This window comes from Labrus mixtus, chromosome 6 (genome assembly GCF_963584025.1).
Source record: "Labrus mixtus chromosome 6, fLabMix1.1, whole genome shotgun sequence".
Classification (NCBI taxonomy): domain Eukaryota; kingdom Metazoa; phylum Chordata; class Actinopteri; order Labriformes; family Labridae; genus Labrus; species Labrus mixtus.
Window position 1 is genome coordinate 25177375 of NC_083617.1, and position 14251 is coordinate 25191625.

At 45.1% G+C, this 14251-nt stretch overlaps 1 protein-coding gene across 3 annotated transcripts in view; it reads left to right on the forward strand.

Moving 5' to 3' along the window:
* Positions 1-14251, forward strand: part of plekhh2 (pleckstrin homology domain containing, family H (with MyTH4 domain) member 2) — a 34553-nt gene that overhangs the window by 8246 nt on the left and 12056 nt on the right. For all 3 annotated transcript variants that reach the window (XM_061040696.1, XM_061040697.1, XM_061040698.1), the window contains 14 exons: positions 7977-8039; positions 8178-8327; positions 8417-8500; positions 8623-8704; positions 8824-9015; positions 9665-10521; positions 10959-11034; positions 11119-11213; positions 11304-11463; positions 11976-12112; positions 12452-12565; positions 13205-13291; positions 13382-13540; positions 13654-13734. In XM_061040696.1, coding sequence (XP_060896679.1) covers positions 7977-8039; positions 8178-8327; positions 8417-8500; positions 8623-8704; positions 8824-9015; positions 9665-10521; positions 10959-11034; positions 11119-11213; positions 11304-11463; positions 11976-12112; positions 12452-12565; positions 13205-13291; positions 13382-13540; positions 13654-13734 — 2337 coding nt within the window. The remainder of the gene's footprint in view (positions 1-7976; positions 8040-8177; positions 8328-8416; positions 8501-8622; positions 8705-8823; positions 9016-9664; positions 10522-10958; positions 11035-11118; positions 11214-11303; positions 11464-11975; positions 12113-12451; positions 12566-13204; positions 13292-13381; positions 13541-13653; positions 13735-14251) is intronic.

A 14251-nucleotide genomic window follows, 5' to 3' on the forward strand; every position in this document is an offset into this window, starting at 1 on the left:
GCCGAGTGGTGAAGGGTCCTCAGTGACGCAGAAATGTGTGAGGGACTATTTTCAGCGGTGGATTAATACACATGTGGTGCTTGTTAGGATTTACAGCTGCAGCAGGGTGTTTATACAATTCACCCAAAACAAAAGATACGCCTCATCAGGGCTCCAACTAACAATACTTTTCATTGTTTATTAATCTGACGATCATTTCATGATTCATTACATGACTGATGATCGGCCTGTGATTGTCAGAAAATGGGGAAAAATGTCGACCATTGACCACAAACACAGACTGTACATTAGAAGTTAGAGATGAGATGATGGAGCTGCAGAGGAGCAAGAGATTTGAAAACAATAAGTTATCAAATATTTGCAGCGTAGCTAGTGTAGTAGCACTGTGTTTTCCACATATAAAGATTCTATTTGTGCTGGTAGCTGACCAGAGTTGTTTATTTATCAGACTACAGAAGCTCACAGAGCTTGTTGAACGTACCTGACTTGCAGACAACAAAGATCCAGACTCCGAGGTCACAAATAGCGGCTAACTAGTGCTAACCTTTCTTTAAATAAAGTTTAAATGTGACTGGTTGTTAAAAGTGCAGCTCAGACTTGTTGGACGGTCTGTTAGTCCAATAAATCTCACAGAGAGAGACAGATTATTAGTCTGATATTTACATGAACAAATCTCCAAAAGGCTCCAACAGCACAAACAGACCCAGAGGTTAAAGGTCAGGGACTGAACCAGCTGAGGTGACACCTAGCAGACAGCTAGCAGCTCCCACCTGTCACTCAAAGAGGCCACGCCCCCTAATTCTACATCCCTTTAAGCCTTAATATAATGTAAACAGGTGAGTTGTATAAACATTCAGGCCGTACAGTTGAAGAGAGAAATGAACTCTAGAGACCCAAACTGTTTTAGTACCAGGATGTAAACATGTTTATTTTAACATGGAGCTCTATGAGGACTGACTCACTGCAGGAGACAGACTCTAGTGGACACTGGAGGAACTGCAGCTGTAAAGTTGGACATTTTAACATGGGGCTCTATGAGGACTGACTCACTGCAGGAGACAGACTCTAGTGGACACTGGAGGAACTGCAGCTTTTAGCTCTTAAACATTGGCTTCGTTCCTCTACCCGATCGATCGATTCTTGTCAACATCCAAAGATTTTCAGTTCACTGTCACAGAGGGAAGAGAGACAAGAAGCTAGAATCAGAGAGTTATATGCTGTTAAAAGTGAAAAACATTAAACCTTGAAGCTCCATAGTTTATTATTTTAACAACGGTCGTAGTCGTTGTTTATCCTCTTTAAGAGAAGCTGTGTACACACACAGAAACTCAACAAGCTCTCAGCAGTGGGGGCGGAGTGGCATGTTGTGGTTTCTTGTTGGCTGAGTCCACATTTAGAAAGTAAGGAAAATATCCTCCCACGTGGTAGGCGGGGCTTAATGGCCATATGGACCAATCGTGTAACAGAACAGTCACAGTCAATTGAATGTCGTCAAGTCCTTCACACACAAACCGTTCGTCTGGAGTAGCTCAACCAGCTCATTAATGCCAATAATCAAAATGTCGTTCCATCTCTGTATTTGTCCCCAGATGTATTTTTTAAAAATATAAATGAATAGAAATAAAATTCAACTCCAGTCTCACAGTGTTGTTGTCCTAACTGAGAATATTGGACCCTTAAAGCAGAATAACTGTAGGTCAGAGCTGTGAGTCGTCCACAGAAAGAAGCTTTGTGAGTTGGCTGTTTGGCTGCACAAGGAGGGATGGGGGGGGGGGGGGGGTGATGTGTGTGTGTTGGGTGGGCGGGGTTCAGCTGGAGGTTGGCCACAGAGAGCCAGTTGTGGAATTCCAGGAATGAAAGTAGAGGTTGGATCTGAGGAGGGAATCGGCTGCAGAGGTGATGGAGAGATTTTCAGAGGTCATGTTTTTGTGTGTTTGTTTGTGTGTGTGTTTTTCTTTGTGTGTGTGTGTGTGTGTGTGTGTGTGTGTGTGTGTTGTGAAGCAGTAAAGCAACAAGAGAACTCAATAATGTGTGTGAGTGTATTAAACAGAGCAGGAATTGCCATGATATGAACCTGAGAGACTCTATAAAAACACTTTGTTTCCTGTGGGGGCGGAGCCTCACGTCCTGCATCTCACAGAAAACCTTTTTTACACATAAGGTGTGTCCGCGCTTACACAAAACTCAGAAAAACTTCCTGAAACGTCACATCGTCTCACCCTGACTTTGAGCTGAAATTGTACTAGAGGGCTGGCAGGGTAAAGTCGGAGGGAAAAGTTTTTCTGTTTGCGTTCACATATACAGCTTACCGCAAACTTGTAAATGATAAATGGACCCTGACTTTTAGTCTTCTAACTACTCAACACTTTTACACCGCAGGTCACACCTACACATTCACACACTGATGGTAGAGACTGCTGAGTAAAGAGTCCATCAGTATTAACTCATCCATTCATACACATTCACATGCCGCCACAGAAGCAGTGGGAGCAACTTGGTGTTAAGTGTGTTGCCCAAGAACACATCGGACATGTAGCTGCAGGAACTGAGGATCGAACCCCCGACCCTCCGGTTGAGAGACAAACGCCCACTGGGCCACAGCTGCTGTTTTGCCTTCTCGTCAGCTCTCATTGTGTCGTCCTGACACGTTGTATATACCTAGCTGTGCAGTAAAAAGTAAGAAGTGAAGCTAATGTTTACGTGAAGCTGCAAGAGAGCTCAGTCTGAACTCCACACAGAGACCATTTTGTGTTTGTTTATGATCGTCCATGTATGAAGATACTCATAGATTTAGGATCCTCGTAACTTCACTGCCGGTACGGCTGCAAACAAACATCAGACAGACTGCAGATTTAACTTGAAATGTACCTGACAGACCATCAGTTCTCACACTGACCATCAGAATGTTACACTGGAACATCTGGCGGACTAAAATATAATGATGTCCAACAAGAGACTACTCAGATTATGATAACATTATGTTTTAAGATTATTGTTTGCATCTTGACCAGGATCTTTTTCTTTCTGTGTGTAGCTCATGAAACACACCCAGGTCTCGTTCATGCTAAATATAACAAACAGCAGGCTCTCATAAAGAGCAGAGTATCGTCAGCATGAGACGTGAGTGTGTGTGTGTGTGTGTGTGTGTGTGTGTGTGTGTGTGTGTGTGTGTGTGTGTGTGTGTGTCTGTGTGTGTGTGTGTGTGTCATTTACATGCTCTGTAATTAACATGCTGCTCCCTTTCAGATGCTATATCTGTTATAAAGAGAGGCACATGTGGTCGTCTGTGGTGCGGCAGCGGATCTATATAAAGTGTGTGTTTGTGTGTGTGTGTGTAAAGTAAAATATGTGGACTTTTATGTGTGCTGTTGATGTGATCTCAGCAGCAGGAGGGGCAGGGGGCGACATATTTTTTATTTATTTTAGGGTATATTTTTATATTAAAATCTTCTATCTTATCCACGCATGCCCACAGACTCAAACACCTTATTAAAATGAAGCTATGAGAAACTTTAGTTTTGATATGAGCAAGGCACCTCAGCCCGTGCATTTACAAGGGGGATATTCCGTGCGCTCAGTGAGGTCCTCGCGCGCGTTCTCTCTACCCCACTCTCTCGTGTATGAAGTTCATTAATAAAGAAAAAATGGATAAAACAGGTGGGAAATTTACTCGGGCGGCCATAAATATACTTGGGTGGCCTGCCCAGGTATCGTTGATGTGTGGGAAACCCTGCGCCATGTATCAGGTTAACATGCTGATGCTACTTTATCCAGGATCGTCCAGAATCAACCAATAACTTTAACCTTCCTCATATATCAGAGCCTTCAGTGAACTTTCTGCTGAAATGTATCAACTTATCAGCACAGCTGTTCTCTAGCTGTATTTTGTGCTCTGTATGTTTCTTATCTAGGTAGATTAGTGAGGGTGCATCTTCCTCCCACAGGATTACAACACTAAAGGACAAGGCCGTACTCTCCTACATAACGGGCTGTGTTCAAATGTCCGTCAGTCGGCCTGCTCTCTTTGATGTGTGTACTCCTCTGACCCTCGTTCGAATAGATTGATGCTAACACCCTCTGAAAATAAACTCAGAAGACAAGTTCTGCCCCAACAGTGATTTATTTTTGTTAATCTCATCTTGTCAGACAGACCTGACAAATCATGAACTCAGACTTCTGATGAATCTGCATCATGATGTCGTTCTTTCAGCCTGTTTATTGTGACTAAATCTCAGTCAAATCTGTTCATTTTGGGTTCACAGCGCTGCAGTAAGACAGATTTCAGCCGGCTTTAGTGTGACTTGTTAGATACAGTGAACCTGTAAGTGACAGGAGCTCTACAGTTGACACAGAGCATGGTAGATACTGTCTATCAGAGAAATCCTGGTACTGACTGATGCTAGCTAACAGGTCATCAGACTGGGACCTGGTCAGCCTCAGGTAGCGTGAAGCAGCATGACAGTTCATCAGACACAGCTTATGGAAGAGGAGGGAGATTAACCCAGCTCTAACCCTAAGCCTGTTTTTATCAACACATTAAGAAACACTTGCTAGCAGCATATCCTCAAACATATGTGAAAGCACTCGGCTGCCCCTGGAATAAATACACCCACGGTTGATGTATAACCGTTTGACCAAACTCCCTCTGTGATGTCAGGAGGGAGTCTGTATGTAAAGTGTTTCCTCTGTGGTTCGGAGCAGGTTGTGCGATGGAAACTCTGAGGCGCTCCGGCAGGGTGTGGCTGTTTCTGGACCGAGCCGAGTCCACTTCTTCTGCTGTCTGGAAGTGAACAACAGCAGAGGAAACTTGGAGCTCGGCCATGCCAGTCCGAGCCGGCTGCACCCGGCCTGCAGCTAAAAGCAGCCGTCACTCCTCCGTGCAGTTTACAGGCAGAGCAGAAACTGCATCTGAGCGTTCATTCTTTGTTTTCTACAGAATGACAGAGCCACTGCGTCATCGAGCAACAGGAAACAACTTTTTGTACGATATTTACAACTTTACTCTAACTTAAAATATTCTGAGTCAAACAACTAACATTAGGAAACCTGGAAAGAATCAGTGGAGAACTATTAGAATATCTGGGTAGAAAGACGTGTTAGAGATGAGAGCATTGTAAAGGTAAAATGTTTGGTTTGTGGTTAAATTTGACTCTAATCCTTGTCTGAGTAATTTAATATTTAGTTTCTGCAGATACTGATACTGGTATCCTAAAAATATTTTTTTAAAGGTTTACTTTTGGGATTTGTATGCCTTTATTTAGAGATAGTGGAAAGTCAGAAATCAGGGAGATAGAGATTGGGAAATGACAAGCGGCAAAGGAGCCACATGTCAGATTCAAACCCAGGCTGACGCCTAGAGGACCCGGTGAGCGCACACCAACAACCAGACCATTGGTGCCCCTTGTACCCTCAAATTATTCCATTGTGTTTGCTAAACAATTATATCTCTCCCGATTGCTTTTTTCTGTTTCTCTTTGTAAAAACTTTTTTTTTAACCAAGTAAAGTCAAATAACGAACCATCTTCTTGGCCCTGTCACTGAGGGGATTTCTTCTTTCAGAAATTTAGATCTTAAGTCAAGGCATTAAATGTCTATGGAAGCCCTAAGCAGTCATACATCCATGCACTTTATTTTACTACGGTTTTTCATGATAACAATAATTTCCAGCTGTTTTCCAGAAATCTCGACGTATTAAATCTGGTTTGCATGATAACAAATTAATACTACTCAATATACTCAAGGTCTCAAGAAATCAACTGGAACAAACCAGTAATGTTAGCCCGCAATAACAAGACCAAAACTAGAAACAGCTCAAATTTATTACAGTGGACTCGTGGCAGGATCCAAAGAGCGTCCTGGAGCACACAGATCACTTTAGGCAAATTTATTAAGGTGCTAACGTTTCGTTATACTGCGTCTTCCTCAGAGTCAAGAGTCAGAGTCAAAGGTTGTGTATAGAAATGTTAGTCCTTTCCACCAAAATAAATTTGCCTTAAGTGATTCTCTGCGTTTTTGAAGCGACAGGAGCAGGTTTCACCTCCCTGGATGTCTTCAGCGCTACATCTTTATCTGAGCATCATCCCGTCCTCCCCTGTGTTGTTTCCCCTCGGGGGCTGTTCAAAGTTTCCTCTAATCTAGTCTCATTTGTGCACATGTAGCTAAATGTCCTGACCCCGGCGGTTGTAGTGTAGAGTTGCTGTGAGGAGAATTTCCAGCCGCATTCCTGAATATTTTCCTCCAAGAAGCTGCTGAGGTTTGAGAAAGTTTCCTGAGAAGACACTGAGCCGCTTCCGCCTCTCTGAGCGGAGGAATTACTGAGGAATGTTGTTCATAGACATCCCTCTCCTCCGTTACTGCAGCGCTCCTCATCCCTGTGTGTGTGTGTGTGTCTACGTGTGTGTGTGTGTGTGTGTGTGTGTGTGTGTGTGTGTGTGTGTGTGTGTGTGTGGGTGTGTGTGTGTGTGAGTCTACGTCTGTGTGTGTGCGTGTTTGTGTGTGTGTGTGTGTGTGGGTGTGTGTGTGTGTGAGTCTACGTCTGTGTGTGTGCGTGTTTGTGTGTGTGTGTGTGGGTGTGTGTGTGTGTGAGTCTACGTCTGTGTGTGTGCGTGTTTGTGTCTAGGTGTGTGTGTGTGTGTGTGTGTGTGTGTGTGTGTGTGTGTGTGTGTGTGTGTGTGTGTGTGTGTGTGTGTGTGTGAGTCTACGTCTGTGTGTGTGCGTGTTTGTGTCTAGGTGTGTGTGTGTGTGTGTGTGTGTGTGTGTGTGTGTCTGTGTGTGTGTGTGTGTGTGTGACCTGCTGCAGGTTTAACACTCTCCCTCCAGCTTCCAGACTCTCTGCTCTGATCTCGTCACACAAAGAGCTGTTTGTACCTTCATGGTTACGGCTCCTCGCCGTTCTGATGCAACAGGTTGAAGGTGACGCTCTGCAGTAATAAAAGTAACCAATCAGCTCCAAGACTGAAGTGATGATGAGTCAAACAAGTGGACTCTCAGCCAGGAAGTACTGGCAGCTTCTTCTAAGTTTATGGTTTAGTTTTATAGTTGTAGTGTTTTATAGTTTTAGTGTTTTATAGTTATCCTTATAGTTTATCATTAAGGAGCCGCTGGCCTGTTATTCAGTATTGTTCATTTTCACGTGGTACTAACCTTCTGGAAGGCTTCGTATTTTTCAGGGAAAGCCACAGGGGCGCTGAGAGTCAGTCAGAGATCAGAGAGTCAGTTTATATGACGGCACCAAGCTACATGCTGCTGACAAGAATCAGGTTTTGTTTTAAGGGCAACTTGCTGGTTAGAAACCACAGTGAATCAATGAGTAGGGAAAACGGTTTGGATATTTATGAATGAGTCCTCTACAGTGGACTACTCTACTCTACTTCTGGAACCATTTAGTACGTTTGGTTATTCTGTGAGGTTACGGAGTTCATTCTGTGTCACAAGGTGTTCAAAAACAAAGATAGAGGACCCACGAGCAGCAGCAGAGAAATAAGTTATTTAACCGAAGACAAAAGCTTTCTTTTCAGAAGTCCAAAATCCCAAATGAGACATGTCCAATATAAAAGTCCAAACACCGGGAGGAAAAGAAAACGAGGAGACATGGAGAAGGTTTGACCTTTAGTCCTCTGAGCGGGCGGTTCAGGTTTGAATCGGACCTGTGGCTCCTTTCCAGCATGTCGTTGCCCGCTCTCTCTCTCTCTCCCTGATTTACGACTCTATCCACTGTCCTATCTCTCCAAAAAAGCCCAAAAATAAAAAAAATAACATAAAAAGTCTAAGCAGTAAATGTTGCAAACGTCTGCAAGCCGTGAGTGTTCAGATACTTCATCTGATTCTTTTCTCATTAATTCAACAACGAACATCTGCAGAACATCTGCTGCTCTCTGCAGTCTGTGTTGTTTTCTGAATGGTTTGTATGAGTCAAGGAAAAAGGTCAGAATAAATGAAGGTGAAATAAATAATTGTTCCCTTTTTATTTTTTTCAGATTCAGCAGCTGGAGACTCAGGTGATCGACGCAGAGAAACGAGCCTTCACCGCTCAGCAGCAGGTGAGGATCAAACAAACCTCTGCAGTCAGAGTGTGTGTGTTTGTGAGTGTGTGTGTGTGTGTGTGTGTGTGTGTGTGTGTGTGTGTGTGTGTGTGTGTGTGTGTGTGTGTTTACTGGTTGTGTGTGTCATGTTTGCAGGCGCAGTGGATGGAGGAGAAGCTGAAAGCTGCAGACGTTCCGTCCGGAGACTCAGAGGTGCGTTTGTTTCAGAGGTGTCAGGAGCTGCAGGTGTCACTGCAGGAGAGGGAGGAGGTCATCGCCCGGATGGAGCTGCAGCTGGAGGAGCAGGTAGAACACGCACACATTCATGTGCACTGTAATGTGTCATGGAAGATGAGACTACTGAGAAACACGGCTGATGTTTGTGCTTCCACCAGAAACAGAACCGACTTCAGGACGCAAAAACTGTGGAGGAGAAAGCCGCTAAGATCAAGGAGTGGGTGATGCTGAAGCTGTCAGAGGTAGATTATAACATTCCCCAAACGGGTTCATACTGATGGAAAACTAAGCTGGATGATCACTAGGATCAAATTGTGTTGGATAATTTGGTGATTCAGTTCGTTAAGATGTTTTTCTTCTGTAGTTTGAGGTGGAGAACGCAGCCTTAAGAGAAACCAACAAGCTGCAGGAGGCTCAGATCGAAGACTTACAGAAACAAGTGCAGGGTGAGAGGCCGCAGTCTTTAAAGCTTATAATTGAATAACCTGATAATGTCCACATACACACATATGCTTATAACAGAGCTACATGTACTGAATGTGTGTGTGTGTGTGTGTGTGTGCAGCGTTTGAGCAGAAGTGTGCAGCCGAGGCAGGAAGAGGACTCCATCACCGACCAGGTGAAGCTCAGCGTCTCAGCAGTCTGACGTTCGGCTGTTTCCAGGTGAGGGGGAAGAGTCCGCAGGTAATGACCGGGCCCGCCCCCTCCCAGAGGACCCTCAGCACCCCGGGGGAGACAGAGGAAGGGGACAAAACGGGTGAGTTTCCTTAAACAGCAGCTAAGGATTCTGAGAGTCAGCATAAATTATCATTATACATTTTCTTCATTGGTGAAAAACTGAATTCATCGCCTCACCAAAAGATTTCAACTTAAAAGATAGTTTATTAACAAGTGCTGCAAACCCCCCAATGATGAGAAAAGTCCATCCTCTCTGTCTTCTGCCTGCTCCACTTTTCAAAAAATGTGTGCTCAAACAGGCTGTCTGGAGATTTTCCCTTCATGACATCACAAAGGGCAGTAACCCCTCCCCCAGGTGGGTGACACTCCCACAGCTAGGTGTTTGTTCTGCCCTCTGAGTCTGCCTTCTCACCGTAAACAATAGAACATGGAGCGAGAAAGCCTGAGACACCCAAGCCCTTCCAGAGAGGGGGCGTGGTCAGACACCGCTCATTTACATATTTAAAGGTACAGAGACAGAAACAGCCTGTTCTGAGCAGGGCTGAAATAGAGGGGTTTATAGACATGATCAAATACAGGATCAGAGTCTCCAACACTTATTGTGAGCATGTCAGGAAGGTGTAGGAACTGAGTGATCTCTTACAACATAAGCATCATTACTGGTTAACCTTTAAGTGATACAGATGTGATTGACAGCTTGAAACAGATGTTGATCCATGTTTCTTCAGAGACAGAGAGGAGCGCTCCTCAGACCTCCTCTTCAGGATCAGAATCTGAGCTCCACAGACCGGATCATTCTGGACTCCTGCAGGAGGACAGCGCCTCTGAAAGTCTGGGTGACAACATGTGTGGAGCTGAGTCCAGGGGGGTCTCCTCGGTGCTGTCCAGCGCTGCATCAGAGGGGGAGGGGGGAGGAGGAGAAGCGGGTGAGGACAGCAGGGAGAGAGGCCTGGAGTTCAGCCGGCCAGGCAGTGAGACGTACCTGACGGCGTCAGACGACAGCAGCTCGATGTTTGATGACGACATGCAGCGAGCTGATCGTCCACGCTTCAGCCTGCAGGGGGCATCAGAGGGGGGGAGTCAGGGGGGAGAGGGGGAGTCTCAGAGGGAGGACTGCACCTCCGAGGAGCTCAACAAACGTTTCCAGTCTCACAGACTGGACTCATCGTCCTCCTCCAGCGAAACAAACACCCCCGCCCTTATCCCAAAACGACCCAACGCCCCTCAGGACCCGAAGGACACCCCCGCCTCCCCCAAACAGCCCCGCCTGCGGACCCCAGCAGGGTTCGGCCTGATGAACGTGGCTCTGGCTAAGAAACACCTGAGCCAACCGCCGATCAGCCGAGAGACATCGCACGGACAAACACGCAACGCTCTGAGCATGCTCCGCCCCCTCCGGCCCCACGAGACGGACCTGGACCAGGAGCAGGAGGTTGTCATGGAAACTGAGAAGGACAAGCCCACATTGCCAGCCCTACAGAGCTTACCCTGTCCTCCTGAACCTGGTGCAGAGAGGCAGGACGGTGACGGCTCAGCACCGGGTATCAAACCTCCAACACCCCCCCTGCACAGACTGCCCTCCTGGGTAAGATCATCCAGCTTCATTTCAATGTATTTATTAATTAAAAACACATAAACACATTAAAAGTCAAAACATGCCACAAAACAGCTGTCTAACACAGTTGTCATAGCAACGCATATCACACACATTGAGAAAGTGGCTGATGACAATGTTTTTGAAGATCCTGTGAGGAGTTTTTATCTGATTATGAAACTGACTGAAATTAAAAAATCAAACCAGACCATCATTAAGCAGATGTATTGTTTGTTTTAAGTTATTTTTAATGTGTGTTTGTGCTGTCAGTGGATCGGTGTCAGACGAGACAATTAACAGCACGTTGCAGAAACATTTAGTTCACATTTTCTACCGTTTTTTGAGAACACGCTGACAGCTGCAAACAGCTGCAGGTCACTGCGAATACTCAGGTATTATCTTCAAAGTTCAAAATAATGTTTCTCCAGGAGAGTCGTATCTACGCTGTGGCTAAATCCGGGATCAGACTGTCGGAGACGTCCTGCTCAGACGCTGCCAGTAAAGGTGAGAACACCTGTCCACATGTGTGTCACCTGCAGAGACGTTCAGCTGAACAGTTTAAAGACTGATCTGTGATCTGTGTTACAGACCCGTCCCTGCAGTCCTCCTATCCGGCCTTTGTCATGTACACCTCCCTCATCTATAAAAACATGACCACACCTGTCTACACCACTTTGAAGGGGGTGAGATGCTGTGAATGTGATCACCTGTAAACTTCACGTAAACACCTGTGTTCATATCAGCCTATAAGTCATCACCTCTTCGTCCCACAGAAAGCAACCCTGCTGAGCAGCAGTCCGTTCTCCGACGAGTCGTCAAGCTCCGACGAGTCCTCGAGCTCCGGAGAGGAGGACGGCTCCGTCTGCAGCTCCCGCACCTCCTCCAGCTCCCGCAAAGACAGCAGCCCGGGCAGCCCGCGCTCGCTCAAGAGAGGTAACACACACACACACGAGCTGACACGGCTGCTGCAGTGTTTAATTAAAACCTTTTCAGACGTTTTCAGTGTGTGTGTGAGTGATTTACAATTTTGTAAGTGTTCAGACATTAATGTTGTGTTTTATCAAATGCAACTTCTAAATTATAACTGAAAGTGTTGATAATCATTTTCATACAAACATACAGACTTTTTTGATTGGCTGTTAATTATTGTAAAAGTATTCGGCACAACAATTGAGAAAGGACACACGTTCAAACCAAACAGGGCGCGTGCTGAGTCGAGCAGATAAGTCTCTGAAAACAAAGAGACACGCTGCAGGGCTCCAATATTCCAGAAACATATTTCACTCAGTAAAAGTATTCAGAACACGGGTGGAAATGTTTTGATTTCTGAGTTTAAACTCAAACTTTTTGCAGAAGAAAAACTAAAGAATCCAAGTGAAAAAAATGGGTTAAAAAGCATCATTTCAGAGTGTATTTATTGAAGTGCGTCACCTCTTCTCCTCCAGCTGTGTCCATGTCCTCGATGACCTCCGAGAGCGACTACGCCATCCCTCCTGACGCCTACTCCACCGACACAGAGTGCTCCGAACCCGAGCACAAGCTGCCAAAGACCTGCTCCTCATCCAGTGACAACGGGAAGACTGTGAGTCTGTGTGAGCAGGTTCCTCCAGCTCTGTGTGAGACTCAACTGTTACCCAGCATGCATCAGATTCACATTTTTCTGTGCATGTGTGGGTTCTCTCCGGGTACTCCGGCTTCCTCCCACAGTCCAAAGACATGCTCGTTATGTTAACTGGTGACTCTAAATTGCCCGTAGGTGTGAATGTGAGTGTGTCTGGTTGTCTGTCTCTATATGTCAGCCCTGTGATTGGCTGGTGAACAGTCCAGGGTGTAACCTCGCCTCTCGCCCAATGACAGCTGGGACCGGCTCGAGCTGCACCTTGTAGACATGAACCTGAACAGGTGTGTGTGTGTTTTGTAGGAGCCGATGGAGAAGTCAGGCTACCTGCTGAAGATGGTGAAGACCTGGAAGAAAACCTGGAAGAGACGCTGGTTTGTCCTGAAAGACGGAGAGCTGCTCTACTACAAATCACCTGTAGGTTCAAACACTTTCTCTTCCACAAAACGATTCATTTCCTGACTAAAGCCTGAAAGTTTCAGCAGGTTATCTGCATGTCTCCATCATTCCAACATGGAGGTAATTTGTGTTGCTGCATTTTGCCGGTTCTTCCCCCCCACATCACTTTACATTTGGTCGTACAAATCTTTGACGAAATTGCACAGCTCAAGTTTTGTGCCTTATTTATTAGTTAAAATGTTGAAAATATAATTCAGCAGGTATTTCAAGGGATTCTTGCACTTTATGCATTATTCATTTCACTAAGCATTTTTTTTCTTTTATGCATATCAGAGTGAACAAGTTAAAGGTTTAAATGTTATGATTGGATATATCTATAGAGTGGAAAAGTGGATTATTAAGAGCTGATATGGCTGATTTTTTAGTGTCAAATAGAAGTGCACATCAGCTGTATGTGCACTTCTATTTGAGTTACTGGATGTTTGCATCGGTCACTTTCTCATATGCTTTTTTTCTTAATTTATTTTCACCCAAAAAAAAGATCAATTTAGAAATATTAAAAATAATGGTTTTGTTTTTTTGGTACATTTCAGGAGATTTTAAATGTGGTATGAAGTGTTTCAGTTCATTTTGTTTTACTTTCTCTGTGTCCTTCAGAGTGACGTGATCAGGAAACCCCAGGGTCAGATCGAGGTCAACGCCAGCAGCAGCATCGCCCGCGGCGACGGAAAACAAATCCTCCAGGTGACTCGTCAAAGATGAAATAATGATTCCAGTCTGAGGAAACGATATTCAATCAAATCTTTACTGGTGTGTTTGTGCTGCTGAGTGCAGATCGTGACAGGGAAGCGTGTGTACTACCTGAAGGCCGACTCTCCTAACCTGCTGGACGAGTGGCTCAGGACGCTACAGAGCGTGCTTAGACTGAAATCTGCCAGTCCGCTCTTCACCCAGCCCGACATCCGGCCCAGCATGAAGGGGCTGCTCGTTAAGGTCATCAGCTGAATTATAACCCTGACTACACCTGACAGGAAGGGGCTCTTTGTTTGCACATAGACATCACTTCTACCCCTCTACTGACTCTCTCTGTGGTTCCTCTCCTGCAGGTGAAGCACGGATACTCAAAGAGGGTTTGGTGTGCACTGATCGGGAAGACTTTGTTTTATTTCCGCAGCCAAGATGACAAGGTGAGATACTCAGGTTATTGAGAATGGAAATACTTTGCTACTTTTTAATATCACATGTTTTAAAACAGTCTTGGTTATTTTAATGATTGATAGAATCTAAAAGTACCAAAGCTGAAAACGATATTTCTTTGGTCGTTTTTAACCACAAGCTGCCTCAAGTGCAAGAGAGAGATGATGCCGCCCTCCTTTGCACCTCTGCACCTTAACACTTCTGCTTTTGATCCAAATGATCACTAAAGCTGTTCAAATCTGCACTCCTGAAAATATCGAGATCATTTCGGGAGGACTGTTCCAAAGATTCTCCTGATCTGGCTGTTCACACATGCTCCTCACAGCTGGAGACTATCCCTGTCAGACAGGAGGGGTCTCCTGAAGTAAGACATGAGGAAGACGAGTAGTGGATGAAGTAACAGAGTGAGGCACCAGACTTGCAGCAGAAAAAAATCTAGAGGGCTGGCAGGAGAGTTTTCTGAAAGTGTGAAAGCCCTTTAACAAACAGAGATCATATCGTTTAGAA